At 40.1% G+C, this 23,268-nt stretch overlaps 1 protein-coding gene across 3 annotated transcripts in view; it reads left to right on the forward strand.

Moving 5' to 3' along the window:
• The first annotated feature begins 1,473 nt into the window (after nt 1–1,473).
• Nucleotides 1,474–23,268, forward strand: part of TSPAN3 (tetraspanin 3) — a 32,243-nt gene continuing 10,448 nt past the window's right edge. For 2 of the 3 annotated variants that reach the window (XM_021940780.2, XM_003901250.4), the window contains exons 1-6: nt 1,474–1,805; nt 16,455–16,646; nt 16,848–16,922; nt 18,445–18,546; nt 19,825–19,977; nt 20,285–20,368. In XM_021940780.2, coding sequence (XP_021796472.1) covers nt 1,743–1,805; nt 16,455–16,646; nt 16,848–16,922; nt 18,445–18,546; nt 19,825–19,977; nt 20,285–20,368 — 669 coding nt within the window. In that variant the 5' untranslated portion in view covers nt 1,474–1,742. Of the gene's footprint in view, nt 1,806–16,454; nt 16,647–16,847; nt 16,923–18,444; nt 18,547–19,824; nt 19,978–20,284; nt 20,369–23,268 lie in introns of those variants that run through there. The other variant, XM_009210698.2, reaches the window with a different exon arrangement.

Genomic DNA, 23,268 nt, shown 5'->3' on the forward strand with positions numbered 1-23,268 from the left:
AAGGGAATCATATTTGAGAGCCCATCATTTTTCTTTCTTTTTAACAATTTTAATTAGGACCTACATGGTATTGCAAGAATGGCACTTGAAACACTTAGATGGTGTTACTGGTCTGCTCAAAGCCTTGCGCCTGGCGTAGTAGGCTGTTGGTGGTCTGGCCTTGCTGACCTCCAGCACACTAGGCTCTCTGTGTTCCCCTTCCTACAGCACAGTGATTATGTTCCTGCCTCAGGGCCTCTGTCCTTGCTGTTCTCATCTCTGGGCTGTTCCCCTCACCTCCCTTGGGTCCCCTCCAGTGTTCTCTCCTCAGGGAGGACTCCTCTCATCACTCTATTCCTTTCCTCTGAATTGTTTCCTAACACTACCTCATGTCATATACCCACTTGCTGTTTGTTTATGGTCTGCCTCCTCTGCCCGAACGAACGTAAGCCATGGAAGGAAGGATGTGTCTTGCTCACAGTGGAATATCCACCACCGACAACAGTGAGGCACAGAGGTGACACTTGCAGCAAGTTTGATGAGTGAATAAATGGCTGTTGCTGCTGCTTGGTGTAAATGCACAGGATGCTGAGATGAACAGGTACTTCTGAGAGTGCCTGGGAAAAGTGATGAGTGGGGGGATTGCATGAGAGTGAGCTGATTAAAGACAAGTAAATGGATATCCTTAAGGGCGCAGTCAAGGAGGGAGTGCAGGATTATAATGGCAGGAAAGAAGCAAACAGGCAGTTTATTGTGTGACTGATGATGTGGTTTTTGCACAAGACCACTTACTATGTGTGGCTCTGGGCGAGCTTCTTAACCTTTCTAAGCCTCAATTACCTGATCAGTAAAATGAGGCTGATAACCATAGTGCCTTCCATCCAGGCTTGTGGTGGGAGTTAAATGAACTAATGGAGCCTGGTACCGGGTAAGCACGCAATAATTAACTGCTATGACGGATTCGAGATTGGGGGAAGAGTGTGAAATGTTGCACTGCAAAGAGATGTTTCTGTAATCGTTGCGAATCTTGGTCCAAAACTTACTACCCTGGAATAGACCTTGTTCCCAACCACTCACCCACACAAACATGTCTGCCTTGCCAACGCCATCACCAGCCTTTTCTCCTCTCTGACTCTTCTGAGAAATAGCCCAGCGCCTGGCACAATAAGTTTCTCCATAAGTATTTGTTGTTGTTCTTTGCACTTCTCACCAACAGTGCTGCCAAGATTTTAACCCCATCAGGAGAATCTCTGGTCAGGGAGAGATGTCTCCAACCTTCCTAGGGGAGAATGGGCTAGGTAGAAAGATAGCACTCAGAGGGCTCTGAATCACTCTGAGTCATCTGTAAGGGTGGCATAGTAAACGTAAGTCATAGGAGGAGAGTGGGTTTGGTCCACCAGAACCTCCCCACGGAGCATCTGCATCCAAGGGCGGCCAGAGGCCAATAAAAGGGGCTGAGGCCTTGGCTCCTTTAAGAGGCGTGGCCTCACTGCAGCCTCCGCAGAGGTGATTGGCTGAAGCGGCCGGCTGTGGGGGGCGGGACTCGGTTGCCAGGGAGCGGCGCGGGAGCCGTGAGGGGACTGCGGCGGCTGCGCGGAGGAGCGAGGCGCTAGTTGGGGTCGGCGCTGCGCGACGGCGCAGGGGCTGCGGGGAGCGCCGCGCAGGCCGTGCAGTTCCGAGCGAGGAGGCGCTGCCGCCATTGCCGCTCTCTCGGTGAGCGCAGCCCCGCTCTCCGGGCCGGGCCTTCGCGGGCCACTGGCGCCATGGGCCAGTGCGGCATCACCTCCTCCAAGACCGTGCTGGTCTTTCTCAACCTCATCTTCTGGGTGAGCGGGGCCGGGCAGGGCGAGGGTCCGGCGGCGGGGCCGGGCGAGGCCGCAACGAAGGCGCCCGTGGGGGCCGAGCCGGGCCTGGGCCTGGGCCTGGGCGGGCGCGCGGGGGCCTCACTCGAGCCCTCAGGCGGCTGAGGCGAGGGGAGGGCCGGGTTTGAGGCCGCTTCGCGAGGTCCCTGCCGGACCAAGCCGGGAGCCCGGGCGCGGAGGACGGCGAGGGGAGGCCCTCGGGGACTCCACGGCCTCCAGCCCGCGCCTTCGCGCTCGGCCCACGCGGGCTGGCTCGGTGCCAGGAGCCCCCGTCTCCCCCTAGAGTCGCCGGCTGGACTGAGAGCGTTCATTGCAGACTCTTAACAGGACGTCAGGCTCGAAATAGGATCTTCCCCAGAGGCTCAGGTTCCGCGCTCTTTGTCGGGGCCCCGCAGACGAGTGGCCGTCCGGGGGCGGGCAGATCCGCGGGGACGCCGCGGAGTCGGGGCGAGGGTTCCACTTAACGCCTTTTGTGTGTGGGGAACCGGCTGGCTGTCACCAGCCCAGAAAATGAAGGGTTTCAACTTGAGGAGCTAAATAATCCATTGACCAAGAACATAGGTCTATTTGTTTTGGTCATGGGGGTGACCCAACCGTGAGATTATAAGCCTTGGTTAAATATATGATGGAGATGTCACAAGGTTTTGAAAGTGATTAGTTTACTTTCAATAAAAGGTGGCTTATGAATTTTTAGGGGGTGCGCCCTCGGAGAAAGGAATGTTTATAACGATGTCATCTTAGTTTGGGTCCTTCACCAGGGACTTTTATAGTAACCTATGTTGTTCCTATCCGTCTTTCCACCCTCCAGCCCATCTGGACTTTGCACCCGGATAAATCTTTTAAAACGTTTCTGCTATCACATCACTTGATCTAAAAATAAGGAAAACAAGCTTCAGCGGTAGAATAAGGTTCAGCTCCTTCCCCCGGTCTTGCAGCTGAAGTCCTCAGTCTGATCCCAAATCACCTTGCCCCTCTAAACTCGTCATTTCCTTAAACACTTGAGTGCCCTGGACAGATTGCTCTGTCCAGAGTCGCCAAAGCACTCCTTGAACATTCCGGTTAACCATACTCTGTGCCTCTTCCTCCTCCCCATCATCACTGGTCCCCATTCAGCTCCTCCCTCCCACGCATATGCACACCTGTTCTGGAAAGAATCTTTCCTCCTCCCCCGACCCCCCAACAAGGGATAAAACAGCTGTCTCATAAAAGGATGGTTATATATTTAAAAGCACTTACTACACACTTGTATTGCCAGAGTCCTTCAGGGCATTTGTGTGTGAAGAGAAGAGTCCTAACTGAGAGGTAGTACCTGTTCGCAACCACCCAGGCGACACTGGGATTTTCGTGATTTCTTCTTTTCCAATTAGAGCAGTGTTTCATATACTTTAATTTGAGTTACAGGCTTATTTATTTATTTATTTTGTTTCATTTTTTCAGTTTCTTGAGTTTATTGTGCAGAATGAAATGCACGTGTAGAACCAGTTCCATTAGCAAAAGTCGTATCAGTCTCCTCCTTGAAGATGTGGCATGATTTGTGAATCTGACCATTATAAGGGCATCTTTTGCTAATTTAATACGTATCTATATACCTACTGCTACTTATGCATCCATAACATTTTTTATTCCATAAAGAGAAATATTTTCTACAATGCTTAAGTCATTAACTCTCATAGCATCTCGTTGTAAACCAGGAGTCAGCAGTCTCTGGTCCAAGAGCACAAAACGGTTAGCTACCTGTTTTTCTACAACCTGAGAGCCAAGAATAGTATTTACATTTCTAAATGACTGGAAAACAAATGAAAAGAAGAATACTATTTCTTGGCATGTAGAAATTATATGACGTTCTCCTACCATTTGACCTAGCAGTCCCACTACTGGGTACATACCCAAGGGAATGTAAATCATTCTGTTATAAAGACACATGCACACATATATTCACTGCAGCACCATTCACAACAGCAAAAACATGGAGCCAACCCAAATGGCCATCAGTGGTAGACTGGACAAAGAAAATGTGGCACATATACACCATGGGACACCACGCAGCCACAAAAAAAGAATGAGATCATGTCCTTTGCAGGGACATGGATGGAGCAGGAAGCCATCGTCCTCAGCAAACTAATGCAGGAACAGAAAACCAAGCACCGTGTATTCTTTTTTATTTATTTATTTATTTAGTAGAGTTACAGAGTTTTTTAAAAGGAAAAATAATTTTCAGGGGTCCCCAAATGAGGAACACTTTGTTAGCTAGTAAGCTACCTAAGAGGCAAAGATGTGGCTCTGTACTCTTTACAATTCCTTGTGAATTTATGGCCATAACTATTTGATTTTGAAGAATATTAGGTGAATTTTAGGTTATTCAAGCTCAGGGACTGGAATTGTTCGTGTAACAAAATATTGGAACTATAGTAACCATTTTCTTTAAATTAGATTTTTATTTACTCAAATATCAGTTCTAAGTGATTCCTCTGAATCTCTGGATATTGTGTAAGTGTATGTACTATTATTCCAGTGAAGAAAGTTATTTTGAACTTCTGTGGTGCTTTTTATAGTGGGTTATTGCCAAGACTGAAGTGGTAATGTTTAGTAAAAATACCCTTTGTCTTAGTTAGTAGGGTAGTAAAGTTTTTGTGAGTTGTGTTAAGGAAGTTAAGCAGATACGCTGGGGGCACATGTAGCACAGTGCTACGTAACTAATGAGGAAACAGCATTAGGTATGTCTCCCAAGAAAGTATTAGTTTATGGACTAACTGTGGGAATCTGATGATGATGGGTGATGGCAACTAACATTTGAGTTACTACACCCCAGGCACTGTGCTAAACAGTTTACATGGTGTATCCTCACAGCTTTCCCATCTAGCAGGGAATATTATGTATATTTTAGAGGAGAACATTAAGGTTGACTGAGCTAAGCACACCCAAGGTGTGGTACAGCCTGCGTTCAAACCCAGGTCGTCCCATACTCTAGAGACTGTGGTGTTAGGACAAAGTGTGATTTCAAAAGATTTGTAAAGAGAAGAAACTTGTTAGAATCACTTCTCTAAAGCATGCCAATTTTAACATTGCTAAAATTAGAAACTGTACCAGAATTTACATGACACTTTGTTTTCTTTTGAATTAAGTCATTATGAGGAAGTACATTAAAAAATGTTAAAAGGTTCTTCCTGGGAGTTTGTAATGCATTCTTCAGTTTTAATAAATGTATTCTTATATAGTGGCCCCTCCCTCCTTTTAATGCCTTGAGATATATAAGTGGAAGAATAAACATACTCTCCATAGAGCATATCAAATGTTTACCTGGGTTCCCTTGGGCAACTGTAGGCAATAAAAACTATGTTGCACTGGCTCTTAACTGTCAGATGGTAATGGCTGATTGTTAACAAGGGTCAAAGTTTAATTGCTTTGGCAAGACCTTTAAACTACACTTTCTTATGTCTTGATATCCTGATTCAGCTGTCAGTTTGTTCATTGAGCTGTGACATGGAGATAGATATATACCTGAAATACTCAGGCTGTAAATTATCTGACAGCTAAAATCGTTACTGTTGATTTGGTGTAGATAGTTTGGAACAATGCTGTAATAATGTTACTGTGGAAAGGCACAAACCGAAAGCGGAAACAGTCATTTCTAAAATCCTGGAATTTGTTTTAATGGAAATAGGGAACTCCTGCTATGGTTAGAATGTTTGTCCTTTCTAAAATTCATGTTGGAACTGAATCCCCAACGTGGCCGTATTGAGAGGTGGGGCCTTTAAGGGGTGATTGGGTCATGAGGGCTCTACCCTCATGAATGGATTAATCCATTCATGGATTAATGGATTATTGGGTTTTCATGGGAATGGGACTGGTGGCTTTATAAGAAGAGGCAGAGAGACCTGAGCCAGCTTGCTCAGCCCCCTTACCATGTGTGATGTCCTGGGCCACCTCAGGACTCTGCAGAAGGCTCTGACCAGATACGGCCCCTTGACCTTGAACTTCTCAGCCTCCATTATGTAAAAAATTTCTTAAATTACCCAGTTTCAGGTATTCTGTTCTAAGTAACAGAAAACAGTCCAAGACAGTTTCTCACCAAATTCTAGAATATTAGGATTTGTAGCTTGAAAGATAATATTGGACAAGTGAAAGGATGTACAACTTGTATCAACTTGGATCTCTGTTTTTATGGAGTGATAAGGCTTTAAATGTAAGTGTATTCATGCTGGACCCATGAGGATTTATTGAAGAAGGTTAGAAATGTTTGAGGTAAATGACTAAATTTTAAAGGCTTTTTTTTTTTTTTTTTGAGATGAAGTCTCACTCTGTTGCCCAGGCTGGAGTGCAGTGGCACGATCTCGGCTGACTGCAACCTCCATCTCCCGGGTTCAAGCAGTCTACCTGCTTCAGCCTCCTGAGTAGCTGGGACTACAGGTGTGTGCCACCATGCCCGGCTAATTTTTGTATATTTTTTAATAGAGACAGGATTTCACTATATTGACCAGGCTGGTCTCGAACTCCTGATCTCGTGATCTGCGTGCCTCGGCCTCCCAAAATGCTAGAATTACAGGCGTGAGCCACCACGCCCAGCCAAGGCTATTGTATTAAATAGTCATTAGCCTATTCTGTAAACTGTACCTTTGTACCAAGGTCAGATAGGATTTTTAATTTGGTAAGTCATTTAATTTGACCAAAGAGGGCTCGCCTAAAACAAGTTTAAATCAGTACTTCCTACCATTAAGTTTTTATTCTGGTAAATTAATTGATTATTTAATCGAGTCCTATGTTATACAAATTACTTTTTTTTTTTAAACCCTATTAGAAAAGCTAATTGACTAATACCTATTTTGCTCATATTTATTTTAGGCATTACAGGGACTGGAACAGAAAACTTTGTCCGTGCTTATAGAATTTATAATCTTAAATATCTATTTAGGTTGCTGCTTTTCATCTGAGAGGTGATAGTATAACACTGTGGAGACACCTGTAGAGTGGGGGAAGTACCACAAAAAAGTCACATACCTTTTAAATAAATGCTTTAGAAATAGCTTTGGAACATGGCACCTTCACTAACCATCATTCATTCATATGAAGTACTTTATACATATAAATTGTATTTGAAAGCCATATGGAACCTTTAAAACTTATCCTGCCTTTAAAAATAAAACTTGTCGGCCAGGCACGGTGGCTCACACCTGTGATCCCAGCACTTTGGGAGGCCGAGGCGGGCGGATCACAAGGTCAGGAGATGGAGACCATCCTGGCTAACATGGTGAAACCTCGTCTCTACTAAAAATACAAAAAATTAGCCGGGCATGGTGGCACACACCTGTAGTCCCAGCTACTCGGGAGGCTGAGAGGCAGGAGAATGGCATGAACCCGGGAGGCGGAGCTTGCAGTGAGCCAAGATCGAGCCACTACTCTCCAGCATGAGCAACAGAGCCTCCATCTCAATAAATAAATAAATAAATAAAACTTATCACAACTTATGTCTGTGAATGTATATAATTAAGGAAAATTTGCTTTGCTAAACAAATATAACACTAATGTTTGAGCACCTGCTTTGTGCTTATATTGTTGATAAATGATGAAAAGACAGTGAAAAATCTGTATTCTTATAGAACTTACTTTCCGGTGAAACAAGACACACAAAAATAAAGAAGAAAAATGATCAGAGAGATGTGTTATGCAGAGAATTAAAGGGTGATGTGATAAAGTGATTGGGTGGTGCTTTATGTTGGCAAAAAAATCTGGAGTATAAGAAGTTGCTGACTTGGGTGATTTGGAAGAGGTTGGGAGATTGTGGGGATTCAGAACTGAAGGAACAGGCTATAGACTGTAAGGCAAAAGTATACTTGCTATGTTCAGATTACTAAGAGGTTTATACCATCATGCTTTTGTTTAAAAAATACAACATTATAATGAAGTATTTCAAGTGTGGTTCTCCCTTGTCACAAATCTTGTACATACTTTGTGTTTTCCAGCACATCCTACACTTTCGAGGTGGTAATATGATATTTTCAAACCGGAACCTGCATCTGATATCCTGGAATTTGTTTCTCTACTTCCTGTATTTCTCTTATTATGAATGACTGCTCTGACAAAGAATATGTCATGGGACACACCTTCAGCTAACTTTGCTTTTTCATGGTTGTTTTCAGTTCACTAGAAGAAAATCTAACTTGTCAGGAAGCAAGTACATAATAGGAAGTGTATGTGTCTTAGTTTGTCTTCAACAGTTAAGAAAATGAATGTCTCCACTCTTACTATATTCTTACTCACCTGTCCACTGACCAAAAAGCCTTGTGGTCCTGAGTAATCATTTAGAACTTGGAATCAGCAGGGGCGCTCTCTGTAGTTGCAGTTTAAGGAATGGGTTATTAGCTTTCTAGGATATTTATCATGCTTTGAAATAATTTAATGAATTTTATTCCATAAGATCTAATTCAGGTTAGGCTTGTTTGATTTTTTTTCAGAAAATGTATTCCATAAAGTTTGTACTTAGACCAAACAGGTGTACTAAGAATCATTCATGAGTAAATGCATGTTGAATATCTACCTTTGACCTGTTTTTGAGAAATAGAGTAAACACAGTCCCTGTAGTCTGACAACTAATGGGGAGAGAGGGTAGACTTTTCATCGAATTAAATTTCTATGTGCACCTTTCCCCCAGAAATCTTACTCATGGCTGGTCTCAAGTAAGTCTTTATTGAAAAATGTTAACGTATCTTCTTCCTCTTCCTTCTCCTCACTGTGTTCCTTTTAGTAGTTAGGCAGAGTTAATAGATAAGAAAAATTATCTTTTTTATGTGTTGTTTTTAATCTACTGAAGGGGTTCTAGAATATATGTTGACATTTTATAACTTACATTGTTGTTGCTATTGATTAAACACGTAATCCAAGCATGGATGAACTCTAGCATTACAAAGGTTAAGCTCCTTAGGCTCCTATGATGCTGTAGTGGACTCTTTTTACAGTTAGAGTAGGGTGGGGTAACAGAGGGTCTCAGAGAAAATACATATTTAAATTTCATGCTTCTCAGATAACCTCTGGAGCCCTACCATCTGGAAACAGCCATTTTCCATGCTGTTTGGCAATGGCAATTGGTTAATCTCCAGTTTCTTTGCCACCCGAACTTTTGAGTTGTTCAGCCAGTAGATATTGGATGAAATAGAACAACTTTGTTAAGCTGGATTAATAATGATTATGAAAAACCAAATAGAGAAAAGGTGAAAATAAGGCAGAATTGAGGAGCATGACCTTTGGTATATCATCAGAGTAATAGCAGTAAAAATGATTAAAATATTTCTTATTTAAGAATAATGGCAATAGTAATAGTGATGTTGATGGTAACAGTGGCTTGTCAGAACTTTAAACTTAAACTCTTAGCCAGGCATGGTGGCACATGCCTGTAATCCTAGCTACAAGTAAGACTGAAATGGGAGGATCCCCTGAGCGAAGGAGTCTGAGGCCAGCCTGGGCAACATAGCGAGACCCTGTCTCAAAAAAAATAAATAAATAAAATAATTTTCTCATTACTGTAGTGGTGAGCTAAAAAAACACAAAACTTTACACCCCAATTTAAGTAGGACTTAAAAAAAAAACTTGTCTCCTTGAAAAGTAATACGAGAAAAGGAACATAATGTACATTGAAAATTGTGTTAGATAATCAGAAAACATGTACAGGATGAGTCAAAGCCACACAGACCTGAGAAAAGTGGTAAGTGGGAGAGATTGGCAGAGGTGCCTAAAATATTTAGGATGTAAGAGGTGTCTGTGTTTGGTTGGTTAAGGACACATCCAGGAATTAATTCATTGGTGAGAGAACAGCAAAGCCTCAATTTCAGACATAATTTTAACTATTATTCTAATTATTCAAGTAATATATTTTAAAGAAGACACTAAAAAGTATTTTAAAAAGCAAACTGATATCACCCATAGTTCTACCACCGAGAGACAACCAATATTAGCATTTTGGTTTGTTTCTAATATGTGGTATATGTGTTTTTTCCCGATCACACCACAATTATATTATTAAATGATGCTTTAAGAAAATTTCAGGGCTGAATGCAAACACACCTCTGAATACCTGGGCTTTTTAATTTTCATTTTTGCAGCCACAATTTCATTATAACATCTCGATTAATTACCTTTTATACAAATCTGTGTTTCTGACTAACTTTCTTAAGGATAGATTCCTGGAAGTGGAATAAGTAGGTATATAGGCATCAATGCTGAGGCAGATATGTATTGACAGATTGCTTTAAAAAGATGATTCTCTATTAGTTTGTGTTCCTGCCTGTCTGAGGGCCCTTCTCTCTGCACCCTCACACATCTTTGAATACTCCTTAACTTTACTGTTGATCAGTTTGTTAGGTAGAAAATGATATTATTTAATAGCTTCAGAAATTCTTGGTAAGAGTAGCTTTAATTTCTGAAAGAGGATTTGGAGTCTTTGGAATGGCCTTTCTTTTTCCTTGAGAATTGGTAGGAGAGTAAATGATACATACTGGTAGTGGACTTACATAAGAAGTAGTTGTGTTTAGTGCCATAAACTATTCTGTCAGATTAAGTTGGAGGTGAAAGAAAGCCTGGTTGAATTAGAGAATATACATTACGGCAAGTAGAATGCTAAAGGATTTAAGATGATTTTAAGATACTTGTAATAGCATAAGGGTGGAGTCTGGGGAAGCTTTCAGAAATCCACTCTATGGAATTACCAATGATTCTTCCCAGGAGAGAAAAGAGGTATATGAAAAATAATAGGACAGTATAGGAAACTCTGGATTAAATGTTAAAAAGACATATGCATAAGATGGATTCCTGCCTGTTTTTCCCCTTTGCTTTTAAGACCTGCTTTGTTACGAAGTCTAGAGTACAACAATTTTTGCTCAGTCTTTTGCTTCTTGATTTTTTTCCTTTCTCTCAACACTCCAGTCACTTCTACTTTACTAATTGATTCTTTGGCAAAAATCGCTCCAAAGGAGCAGTTCACACAGGCAAGCAAGAATTTGTCAGGCACTATGCTTTTAGATGAATAAAGTCCAGATGGTGCCTTGTCTTTACATTGTCTTGATTCTTGCCAGTTCTAGACATGAACCATCATCAAAGTCTACTACATACCACTGCAAGAAACTCACTTCTATTCTTTGCTTCAGCTTCGTCCAAAATGTGCTGTGGGATGCTTTCACCTTCACATTTCTAAATCTCCATATAGGTATACTTGTGGCAACAGAGCTACCTTATCTCCCCACTTGTAGCAAATCTGTTTCATTTTTATTATTGCCACATTCCAATGGCAAGTTACACTGTGGTTGATGAAAATGAAGGAATTTAATAGTTTTACAGATTGTAACTTTTTTTTTTTTTTTTTTTTTTTTTTGAGATCAAGTTTTGCTCTTGTTGCCCAGGCTGGAGTGCAGTGGTACGATCTCAGCTCACTGCAACCTCCACCTCCCGGGTTCAAGTGATTCTCCTGCCTCAGCCTTCCTGAGTAGCTGGGATTACAGGCATGTGCCACCATGCCCAGCTAATTTCATATTTTTAGTAGAGACAGGGTTTTTCCTTGTTGGTCAGGCTGGTCTCGAACTCCCGACCTCAGATGATCTGCCAGCTTGGCCTCCCAAAGTGCTGGGATTACAGGTGTGAGCCACTGCGCCCGGCCCAGATTTTAACATTTTACCTACTTTTCTCTTTCATAGAATATTTGAAAATTACCCCCCCCCCAAAAAAAAATAGTTTCTTAGCTATGGAAAAAGCAATCTCATATAACAAATCTCTTTAAGAGATTTCACATTTGCGCATATGTAGAGGAAGGGTAAAAGCATAAAATGAAGTATCATACTTTTGGAACTCATACACTTGCAAAATTTTATAACAAGATGGCTTTATTTTTTAGAGAAACAGCTCAATGGAAAAGCATTGGCTCTCCTAAAGTTTTAAAATTTTGTGACTTAATTTAGAGGATAGGCTTATTAAAAGATAAAGAATGGTTTTTAAAAAATTATTCTTTCTGTAATTTCAGACCTCAGCCTTTTGCCTAAATTTCCTTTCACTTCTTTGTAAAAAGGATGAATATTTTTAGTATACTGTCCTGGCACAAATCCTCCTTATAGGCTCAGATTTTCTCAGTGGTGACTAAAGCAGTTCAGCTGCTTCCAAGTTCTACATTTCATCTCCTCTTCTGTTGCACCTCCCTCCTCCCCATACCCCTCCTTTGCAGCTGCTTTATTGGCAAAGCTCAGATCCTTTGATAGATCTCAATCCCGTCGTGGCCCTTCAAAAGAAGAATTTAAGCTCACGTTTTATATAGCTTTTCTGATAGCCACAATTTCTGCATTAAAAATCTGAGGGACTACAAAGTCCCTATGCAAACTAGTTAGGAATTTCTTAGAACCTCTCTTCCATTTACCATACTGTTTCCCATGTTCTTTTGAGTATTTTTCATATTGACGGTTGGATATCATTACAGCAGTTACTTTTGGCTGTTTTTAGGTCTTCAGCCACTACTGGGATACCTCTTCTATATTTTCAGAGTAACCAGTGTCATTTCATAATTGTTCATTATACAGCTTAAGATATAAGCACCATATACATATTTCAGTAAAAGCAAAATTTGAAGCTGTTTTCAATTTAGGAAACACATCCTCTATTTATAAGCAGTTTGATGTATATAGTTTCATATCAGCAATCAGTGCAGTTTCCTCTTTGGTGTGTGCAACTAGTAAGTTCGTTTCACTATATGTTGCCAAATTGAGCTTTGTTATGTTCTCATCTCGTTGTGTGACTTGGATGTTGACTGGTTGCAGCCTGGGAGCAAAAAAAAAACTGTTCTAGAGTCTATCAGAAAAGAAGAGGCAGCTTTACAAATGGCATCTCCTCACAGCCCTCCATTGCATTTGTTGTACATCTGGTTGTCTCTCTTGGTTTTTCTGCTTTCTTGTAGTCTCAGTTTCAGATGAGTGCCTCTTTTAGTGAGGAATGGCGGTGGCAGCAGAGGAAACGTTTCCCTTGGCCCATCTCCAAGCAGCACTAAGTGTGCGTCTCATAGGAACCTCTTTAGATTGAAAACTCATCATTTTATGTCTAAAATGCAAGTAGTTCATCAGTGAACTATGCTTCAGGTTAATTGTTAAGTATATATGTCCTCCAGTTTTCTCTTATTTTCATTCAAATTTACATAGGCTAAAACTAGCGAAGTTTTGGTAAGTGTACCGAAGGCTCAGGAATGGAATTCATTTTGACTCAAGCCTTGTAAGAAATAAATACTGCCTTTTAGAGTAAAAAAAAGCTATAACATTAAAGGATAGAGAAATGCCTAGTGAAAATAAATAACAAAATTTGATTAATTTACACTTTGGATTGCTTCTAATTTAGCTTGAGGACTGATACTATTTAGCAAAATGTGTGTGTGTACATGTATGTGAATATATATCACACAAGTAGTCAATAAAAAGGGGTATTTGGTAAGAGTGTTAAGTAGTTGACATACTTCTGTAATAAATGCACCCAAATTAAAATAAGCTATTTCTCTTCTTCCCCCTGCCAACTTTTGCGCTCACGTACATTCTTTAGTACTATGCCCCAAAAGCAAATAATGTCAGTGAACTCTGAGAACCTTTGAACAGTTTGCTGTAAGTACAGCATTTATATTTATGACAGATATTTATGATATATTAATATATTCCAGATGTAATGGCCATCAGAATTCAGCAAGCTGGATTAAGTTGCCAAATGTTTGAATAGTGAAGTAAAAGCTATAAGCATTGAACTGAAGAGAAACCAGATACAAACAAATACAAATATAAACCAAAGCAAATACAAACCAAAGCTTATGATAGAGTTGGGAGGGTGATTTCAAGGGAAAGGGGTAAGATGAGTTGTACTCAATACATTTTAACTGATACCTGCTGTCTGCCAAGCACCGTTCTAGATGATACAAGGGTGAAGGACAGATGGGTATAATTTGTGCTCTCAAGGTGTGTTGAGACAGGTATAGCTATAATTGCAACCGTTTTGATAAATATTCTGTTAGAACCATGTACTGGGAGATGTGTGTGTCCACCAAGGGCAGCTGATCCAGCCTGAAATGGTCAAGAATGGCTTCCAAAAGGAAGAGGTAGCATTTAAGCTTCACCTTAATGAGCGACAAGGAGTTCCCAGGCATTTGAAGAGAGCATTCTAGAGAGAACAGCAGAGGCAAAGAAATGAAAGAATATATGGTCCATTTCAGTATAACAGTTCTATATTGTTCATGGTTCACAAGGGGTAATGAGATCTGAGGCTGAAAAGAGGAACAGCTTGGTTCATCGGGGACTCACTTGCCTCATCCTGATTTTAAGTAAGGCTATGCCTTGGTCTGTTCTTTGTTTTGTTTTGTTTTGTTTTGTTTTGTTTTTTTGAGACAGAGTCTCGCTCTGTTGCCCAGGCTGGAGTGCAGTGGCATGATCTCGGCTCACTGCAAGCTCCGCCTCCTGGGTTCACGCCATTCTCCTGCCTCAGCCTCCCGAGTAGCTGGGACTACAGGCGCCTGCCACCACGCCTGGCTAATTTTTTGTATTTTTAGTAGAAATGGGGTTTCACCGTGTTAGCCAGGATGTTCTTGATCTCCTGACCTTGTGATGCGCCCGCCTTGGCCTCTCAAAGTGCTGGGATTACAGGCGTGAGCCACCGCGCCTGGTCGATCTGGTTTGTATTTTTAATAAAAATAACCCTGGTAGTATAAAGAATGTATTAAGATGCAGGGAGAGTCAATAAATAAGATTTAGGGGGATAGGCCCAAATTAAGACAGAAGCACTGCAGTGGGGTTGAAGAGGAGTTGAAGTATTCAAATAATGTTTTGGAAGTAAACTTGAAGTTTTGTGATTGATGGGCTATAGAGGTGGGGCAAGGAAAGTTAATCCTCAGATGTTTGACCAGAAAAATTAGATGTCTGGTACCTTTTGCTATGATAGGAATGTAAGGGAAGATTAGATGGGCTGGGCAGGAAGGCAGAAAGGGTTTGAGACAGGTTGAGGATGGCGTGTCTCTGGAACTTGCAGATGGAAATGTGTAGGTCTGAGATGATAGCTCAGGTAGTGAGCTACAATGACTAATGAAGCCATAGCTGCTATAGCCCACAGAGAGCCCAGAGAATGACTCAAGAATAAGGCTGAAGACAGAACCCTGGAGATCACTAACATCTCAGAGTCCGTGAAGAGAATGAAAAAGTGATCAGCTGGGGAAGTAGGAAGAAAACCAGCAGTGGGGCCTCTTGGAAGCCAGAGGAAGAGAGTTTTAAAATGATGTTTTTTAAAATTGCCTTCATTATTCTAGTTGTCTTCTAACTTTAAAAAGTTCATGTTACATTTTAAAAAACCAAGTTACTTTCCCAAATTTACATAAATGGAGTCTTTTTCTTCCTCATCTGACAGTGATCCTAATGGCCTAGTGTAAGAAAATATACTGATGATCCCCAAGCTTACTGAATTTCATAAACTTAAATGAGCTGGGTTTTCAGGTTCAGAGAAGTTAATGATATTTCCAATATCATTGTGGCAGCTGTTTCTAGTTTGAAGATGATTTATATGTTAAATTTAAAAGGATGATGAAATACTTCTTGTGAAAGTTTCACAGTACTCTATAAATGATAACTCATTTTTATACAAATGGTAACCAAATGTTTTAACACTTACTCTGACACTGCATTTGCTTGTTTGCATATAAGCCAGTGGCATTGGGCTGTCAGCACAGAGCTGGTACCCAAAGATAGCAAAATTGACAATAGCGGAGAAAGTAAGACTCTGCAGCTGGAGAATGAAGCCTGGAGAAGCAGCTGAAATAAGGCACACCTATCGCATGCCTTTGTGTGTTCACTCTCCCTTTAGGTCTTTAATACCTTGTTACTCAAAGTGTGCTCCAAGAAGAAGCTGCACCAGCATCACCTGGGAACTTGTTAGAAATGCAGACTCTCAGGGTCCTCCCCAGATCTCCTGAATCAATCTGCATGTTATTCAGATCCTCAGGCAATTCCTATATACTTGAAAGTTTGAGAACCACCATTCTAAATAATTAATAGAGGGCTTATAATGTTCTTTAATGACTGAGCCCTCTAGCTTTGCCATTTCACTGTCTCTAGGACAGCAAGATGTTTGGAAGTGGGATGGGTATCATGCTCACTAGTTGGTTTATTTTCTTTTCCCTGAGGTGGGGTAGATAGAGATTAGAAGTGCAGATTCTGGAGTCAGATTGCCTGAGTTCAAATCCAAGCTCTGTCATATCTACCACATTTCCCCACTTATTGAGGGTAACTGCAGTGAGCAAGGATCCCCCTGCCACCATACTGACCCGTATTGGATGTGGAATTGAGCTACAGTAAGCCTTTAGGGATGTGTAGGTGTGTGTCATCATCATTATTTTTTGGTTATGGTTTCTTGGTCCTAGCTGAACCATCAATTATTGAAAAGTAGGTGAAGTGTGGATAACTTTTTAACTTTAGTATAGAAATGCTCTGAATAAGGAATCATAGAAGACTTTTCAGCTTCACTGAAAAAAGTCTATAACAGTTACGGTAACTCTCATTAAATTATACCATACTAAGCAATAATAGGAAATTTTTACCAGCAGTGCTTAGAGACCAGTACTGACTTTGTTTTCTACAGGGAGCAGCTGGCATTTTATGCTATGTGGGAGCCTATGTCTTCATCACTTATGATGACTATGACCACTTCTTTGAAGATGTGTACACGCTCATCCCTGCTGTAGTGATCATAGCTGTAGGAGCCCTGCTTTTCATCATTGGGCTAATTGGCTGCTGTGCCACAATCCGGGAAAGTCGCTGTGGACTTGCCACGGTAAGATGTGTTGTCAGAACACGCGGGAGTGTTTAGTCTACTCTACTCTATTCTTGAACCTGAGACTCTTTGGCTCTTACAGTTGGAACAAAGTTAGCATTTAAACTTCTAGCAATTATCTCTGATAAGTTTTTTTAATCAAGAGTGTATTTAAAGTTATTTTTTCATTTGTATATAATTTTAAACAATGTTTTCTTACAGTTTGTCATCATCCTGCTCTTGGTTTTTGTCACAGAAGTTGTTGTAGTGGTTTTGGGATATGTTTACAGAGCAAAGGTATGTTGTCTATTGTAATTCACATAATGCCTTAAAAGGTGGTTTAAGTGTTTCAATTAAAATAGAACACATTCATTTTATCAGAGTAAACATTTTCTTTTGCCTCACTTGTTTAATCTATATTTTAAATATCTAAAGTTAATTGCCATATATTTACATATCAAGACTCCTCACCACATTTAATATAGCAGAGTATTGTATATGTATTGTTCTTGATTATAGGTATTTATAGCTGCAAATGAATAATTAGCTGAGAAGTTTGTTCAGATTTCCTCAGCACATAGATTGCCTATATGAGGGGAGGCATAATTTTCTGATTTCTGCTTTAGAGAACCAAACTCAGGATTTCGTTTTCCATTGTCTCTTTAAAAAATGCCTTGGTCCTGAACATAGAAAAAGATGCTGTGAGTTGTGATCCCACCTTCCACCCCTGTCCTGAGGAACAAGGGGTCCTGCCAACTTAGAACACCAAGGCAGCTGGGGCCAGCACTCCTTTCTTGCCCTTCATTTTTTTTAGTCATTTCACCATTCCTTCCTTTCTATTTTGCCTGATTTTGCTGTCTACCTCTAGTACCACTTCAGGCTAAATAGGCTGCTTTAAATTAATTAATATGGGCATAATTTTAGAGGCATGGTAAAGACATAATAGACTCATTCTCATTATAACTTAATGGTTTTAAGTCAAGGACATAATATGCCAAGTTAATTTTCACATCATTGATACGTAAGGTACTGTAAAGCTGTGCTAAAAAAAAAAAAAAAAATGCAATGGATTATGTCCCTACCTATGATCTGGTTATCAATTTTATGGACTTATTTTATTACTGTTGTAATTACCAGATAAGTCCAGTCCTCAGAGGGGCAAGGAGGATCTGGTACAAGCAAACTTTACTAAATGATACTTGCTTGCCATTTTAGTAATTGGCAGCAATAAGCTATGCAGCTTGTTTCCTGTCTCCTTTTTGCAATACATTGAACAGCAGCTTTTTCATTAAGTGCCACTTCTAAGGACTGATGTTTTTAACCCTGATTACTTTTGCACATTTAACCAACTCTAAACAGAATAAATAAAATGGAAATAATGTTGGCATTTGTCCTAAAAGTATCTTACAGGAGCTTCAGAGTTGTTTTGTTTTACCTCCTTTAGGACAGGAAAATGAGTAGTCTTCTGAGAAACTTATTTGTAAAAGGAAGGCATCCATTTATAATTTAGGACATCTATCCCAAGCCTCAACTGTTCTCCCTTTTGGATACATTGTTAGCCTGCCATTTTGCACACAGTCTTCTCTTTGAATGCTTTAATCTGTGTGGTATATGTCTGAATTTTTACCTGTCAGTTTTCTCCCTCCTGCCTTCATCTATATCTATATGAAGATGAAGGCAGGAAGGGAGAAAACGTTACAAGAAATTCATAGAGATCTGGCAACTTGCAAACATTTCATGTAAGTATTTTAGTAGGAGCCTTGACTAATGTTACTTTTGCTAGTATTTTTGAGGGACTGAATTCTTTGTTCTGATTCAGGTGGAAAATGAGGTTGATCGCAGCATTCAGAAAGTGTATAAGACCTACAATGGAACCAACCCTGATGCTGCTAGCCGGGCTATTGATTATGTACAGAGACAGGTGAGCTTTCTTGAGGCAGATTTGTTTTTGAGGACCAGTCACTGTTGGGTCAACATTAAACTAACTGTGATTTCTGTGTAAATTAGCCATGTTCCTTCACATCCATGGCTATCCTGATGTGACCAATATTTTTCCCCAACCTTCACCCTTGAAAAGTTTATTTCATCACCTAGCCAGATAAGAAACATCTTCAACTTTTTTTTATTATCTGACTTCCCCTTCCCTGACCCCAGTCTGTACTCTCCCAAAGTACTTAGCCAAAGGGGTGATGATGCAGGAGAGAGGTATGTGTCACAGGAAAGGTGGGAGTCCAGATAGACTCCAGGGGAGGTGGGAGGTCTATATATACTTTTAGAAAACAGGATCAGAAAAGACAACAGACAAACTGTCAAAAAAAAGTTGTTATGGACAGTTTCATATACACGAAGGTAGAAAGAATAGTATAATAGATGTTTGCACCCCGACCCTGTCTCAATAATATCAACTTTTTGTCAGTCTTAATTGCCCCCACTTATTTTTTGCTTCATTATCTTAAAGCAAATCTCAAAATTTTTAAGACAAAATATTTTAAACACTTGTCATTGGAAATAATATTTAACTTGGAACCAGATATTTAACATGTAAGACATGAAGTTTTTCCTTAGTTAGAAACTACGCCTTACAGGCAATGAACTTTTCTTTTTTTTTTCTTTTTTTTTTTTTTTTTTTTTTGAGACGGCAGAATTTTACCCTTGTTGCCTAGGCTAGAGTGCAATGGTATGATCTTGGCTCACTGCAACCTCCACCTCCTGGGTTCAAATGATTCTCCTGCCTCAGCCTCCTGAGTAACGGGGATTATAGGCATGCGCCACCACACCCAGCTAATTTTGTATTTTTAGTAGAGATAGGATTTCTCCATGTTGGTCAGGCTGGTCTTGAACTCCTGACCTCAGGTGATCTGCCTATCTCGGCCTCCCAAAGTGCTGGGATTACTTGCGTGAGCCACTGTGCCTGGCCTGGCAATGTACTTTTCGTATGGGGGTTCTGGAGCCACTAGCCATGTCTGGCTGTTTACATTGAAATTTAAAAGGCAGTTTTCTAGTCACACTAGCCACAATTTAAGTGCTCAGTAGAGCTTCATGTGGCTAGTGGCTACTATGTTGGATCATGCAGACTTTCCATTATTATAGAAAGTTATATCGGACATCACTGGTCTAGAGTGGCTTATTTTAAAGCTCTGTAGTACATGGAACTTCAGGTGTTTGGGTTTTGTGAGGAATAATACCTGTTCTCTTCTAGCTGCATTGTTGTGGAATTCACAACTACTCAGACTGGGAAAATACAGATTGGTTCAAAGAAACGAAAAACCAGAGTGTCCCTCTTAGCTGCTGCAGAGAGACTGCCAGCAATTGTAATGGCAGCCTGGCCCACCCTTCTGACCTCTATGCTGAGGTGAGTCTCTTGGCCAAGACTTGAGTCTAGCCTGATTAACCTGTTTTTCACCATGTCTTATCACCATCTGGGACTTCTTTTCTGCCACCTTTTGCTTGTCTTTAATGTCATATTGTTTTATTGTAAATTATAAAATGCATTGTCTTTTGCTTTAATTACATGTCTGTAAATTATACCAATCATGGAATCTTTTTTCCCCTCTTTCAGTTTCTGTCATTTTCCTTTCTGTCAGTGGGTAGTAACCTGTGAATCTGCAGCTTTAACTTTTAAAGAAGACTTCTAATGAGGATGACTGTGTTTGTTACAGGGGTGTGAGGCTCTAGTTGTGAAGAAGCTACAAGAAATCATGATGCATGTGATCTGGGCTGCACTGGCATTTGCAGCTATTCAGGTAAGCACAGCTTGCCAAGGAGTTCTATCAGAGTGAGTTGGTTCTCTGATGTCAGCCCTGCATGGTTTTAATCCCCATCACAGTGAATCTTTGTGTATGTAGGTAATGTGGAAGTGACTGAGGTACTGGCCTCCAGTGTCCCATTTCTTGTCTATACACCTAGACCCGGAATGGTCTAAAGAAACCAGAAATCTGGATGGGGAGGGACTATGTGTTGAGGGAACTCCTTGTCTTACTGTCTTTCTTGATTAGTGAGTGACTTGTTCAAAACGTAAATGAACTGTTGTCATAGTGTATTATTGGAAGATATTTTAATAGAATGTCACAAAATTTTTAAAACTTATACTTCTTTCTTTCAGTTTGGGAATACAAAGCTTTATTCAGTTTTTTTGTATGCTAGTTCTCCCTCTAGTTCTTGTTTTTCTGTCCTCATGGGTTTTATGTATTCATATATCTAAATCAAGAACTGGTACTACAGCACTGGTCTCTTGCACTAAATGCAACAACTTTTAAAGATAGAGACAGGGTCTCACTCTGTCACCCAGGCTTGAGTGCAGTGACATGATAATAGCTCAATGTAACTTTGAACTCCTGAGATCAGGTGATCCTCCTACTTCAACCTTTCGAGTAGCTGGGACTACAAGCACAGCCCACCACACCCGACTAATTTTTATTTTTATTTTTATTTATTTATTTATTTATTTTTGCAGAAATGTGGTCTCATTATGTTGCCCAGGCTGGTCTCAAACTCCTGGCCTCAATCAGTCCTCCTGTCTTGGCCTCCTAAAGTGCTGGGATTTACAGGTGTGATCCACTGCACCCAGCTTATGCTTTCTCTGCTTTTCTTTATTTATTTATTTTTTTTTTTTGAGACAGAGTTTTGCTCTTGTCGCCTAGGCTATAGTGCAGTGGTGTGATCTCGGCTCACTGCAACCTCTGCCTCCTGGGTTCCAGTGATTTTCCTGCCTCAGCTTCCCAAGTAGCTGGGATTACAGGTGCCCGCCTACCATGCCCAGCTAATTTTTGTATTTTTAGTGGAGATAGATTTTTACCGTGTTGGCCAGGTTGGTCTTGAACTCCTGACCTCCGGTGATCCACCTGCCTCGGCCTCCCAAAGTGCTGGGATTACAGGCGTGAGCCAACGCGCCTAGCCTCAGCTTATGCTTTCTTAAGCCTGAAACTTATTTCAAGAGCTAAAAGAGCCGGGTGTGATGGGTTACATCTGTAATCCCAGCACTTTGGGAGACAGAGGCAGTAGGATCCCATGAGGTCAAAAGTTTGAGACCAGCCTGGGCAGTGAGACTCCATTTCTACCAAAAAAAATTTTTGTTTTAAAAAAGAAAAATGTAGATATCTTTTAATTGCTAGATAAAACCAATGTAATTGCTAGTTTAAATGTAAGTTGCTTGAATTGCTTGCTCTTTGTATATTTGAACAGAAGCTAGTGTATTTAATGGGAAAGGTGAAAGGATGATTGTTTACTTTGCTGATATTCAGACAGCCCTGAAATGATTCATTAAAAAGTCTACCTCTTTATTTGCCATGGTCTTTGCCCTTCTAAGTATTTACTTTGCAGCTCTACATAGCAGTAATCTGATGATCAGCAGGGATTTATTTCATATTTTGATTATTTATGCAAACACATTCATTTAGCTAAAAATAATGAAATATGAGGAAGGTCTCTTTTCCCAAATAGAATTCTGATCTGTGTATTAATGATTTTATGTTCAGTAATAAAACCACATGTATTAGCATGCAGCGAAAAGGTTTTGGAACTGTATGGTACTTGTGGTCATGAAATATGCAACATGTATGTAGAAGACTGATAAAAATAATCACTTTAGCTATGTCCCTCATCTAGTTAAGCGGCTTAGCCTGCCAGATATTTCTTTATTAATTTTTCAATAGGGGCTAATAAATATAACTAGTCTCTTAATTTAAATATAACTGCCATACGTGTTTTATACTTAAGTCACCCTGACTTAAGTAAAAGCTGATAAAGCTTGATTTTTTTCAGTTCAGCAAGGCTGCTTAAGTTTAGGGATTCAGAACTTTCACAGACTTCAAAACCTAGTGGTTTTGAACATTTTAAAAACTTGGGTTTTAAGGGGAGAAAATTTATCTGAAATAATAAAAGAATTTTCCCTAATTGTTTTTAAGAGTACCTGTAAACATTCTAAGCTTTTGGTATTCAAAATCTGATAGATTGGTGCCCTGGGTGTGGAAAACCTGAACAAAGGCAGAAATAACTGAAAGATCAGTGACTTTTGTTCTTGTACACGAATCCTAATATAGAAATTTAGAACTGGAGAGGATGGTTGGAGATTCTCCAGTCTTGGCCCTCTTTGTTTAGGCACAAAATTTAGGGCGAGCAAGGATAGCGTGACATGACCATCACACACACACTGGCAACACTAAAGACCCCTGCCTCTGTTGTACTCTGCCTCCAATTACAAGATTAAATTCCTAAATTTTGTCAGGAAACCTGACAGTTAATTGACACTTTAGCTGGATAAAATAGAGAGGTAAGATGGCAGAGTTGAGTAGTTACAATAGAGATTGATTTTTATCTTGATTTGGAAAGCCTAAAATATTTATGATATGGCCCTTTAAGAAAATGTTTGGTGACTCTTGCTCTAGTCCATTAAATAATCAAGATTTGGGTAGGACCAAAGTGACCAAGAAAGAAAAACCTGAAAAATACCAATTAATTATTATAACAGGACTTTTGGATATAAAAGAATGAGATTTAAAAATTTTTGATTTTTGATATCCTGCTTATTAATTAGCAGGATATTTCACTTCTTTGAGAGTAGCCACTCTCTTAACTCATGATCAGTTATGAATTTTATATTTAAAGAGTCTAGTTGTAATAATTGACAAAAATCTGGGTTTTGATT

The sequence above is a fragment of the Papio anubis genome, chromosome 7, assembly GCF_008728515.1.
Source record: "Papio anubis isolate 15944 chromosome 7, Panubis1.0, whole genome shotgun sequence".
Classification (NCBI taxonomy): Eukaryota; Metazoa; Chordata; class Mammalia; order Primates; family Cercopithecidae; genus Papio; species Papio anubis.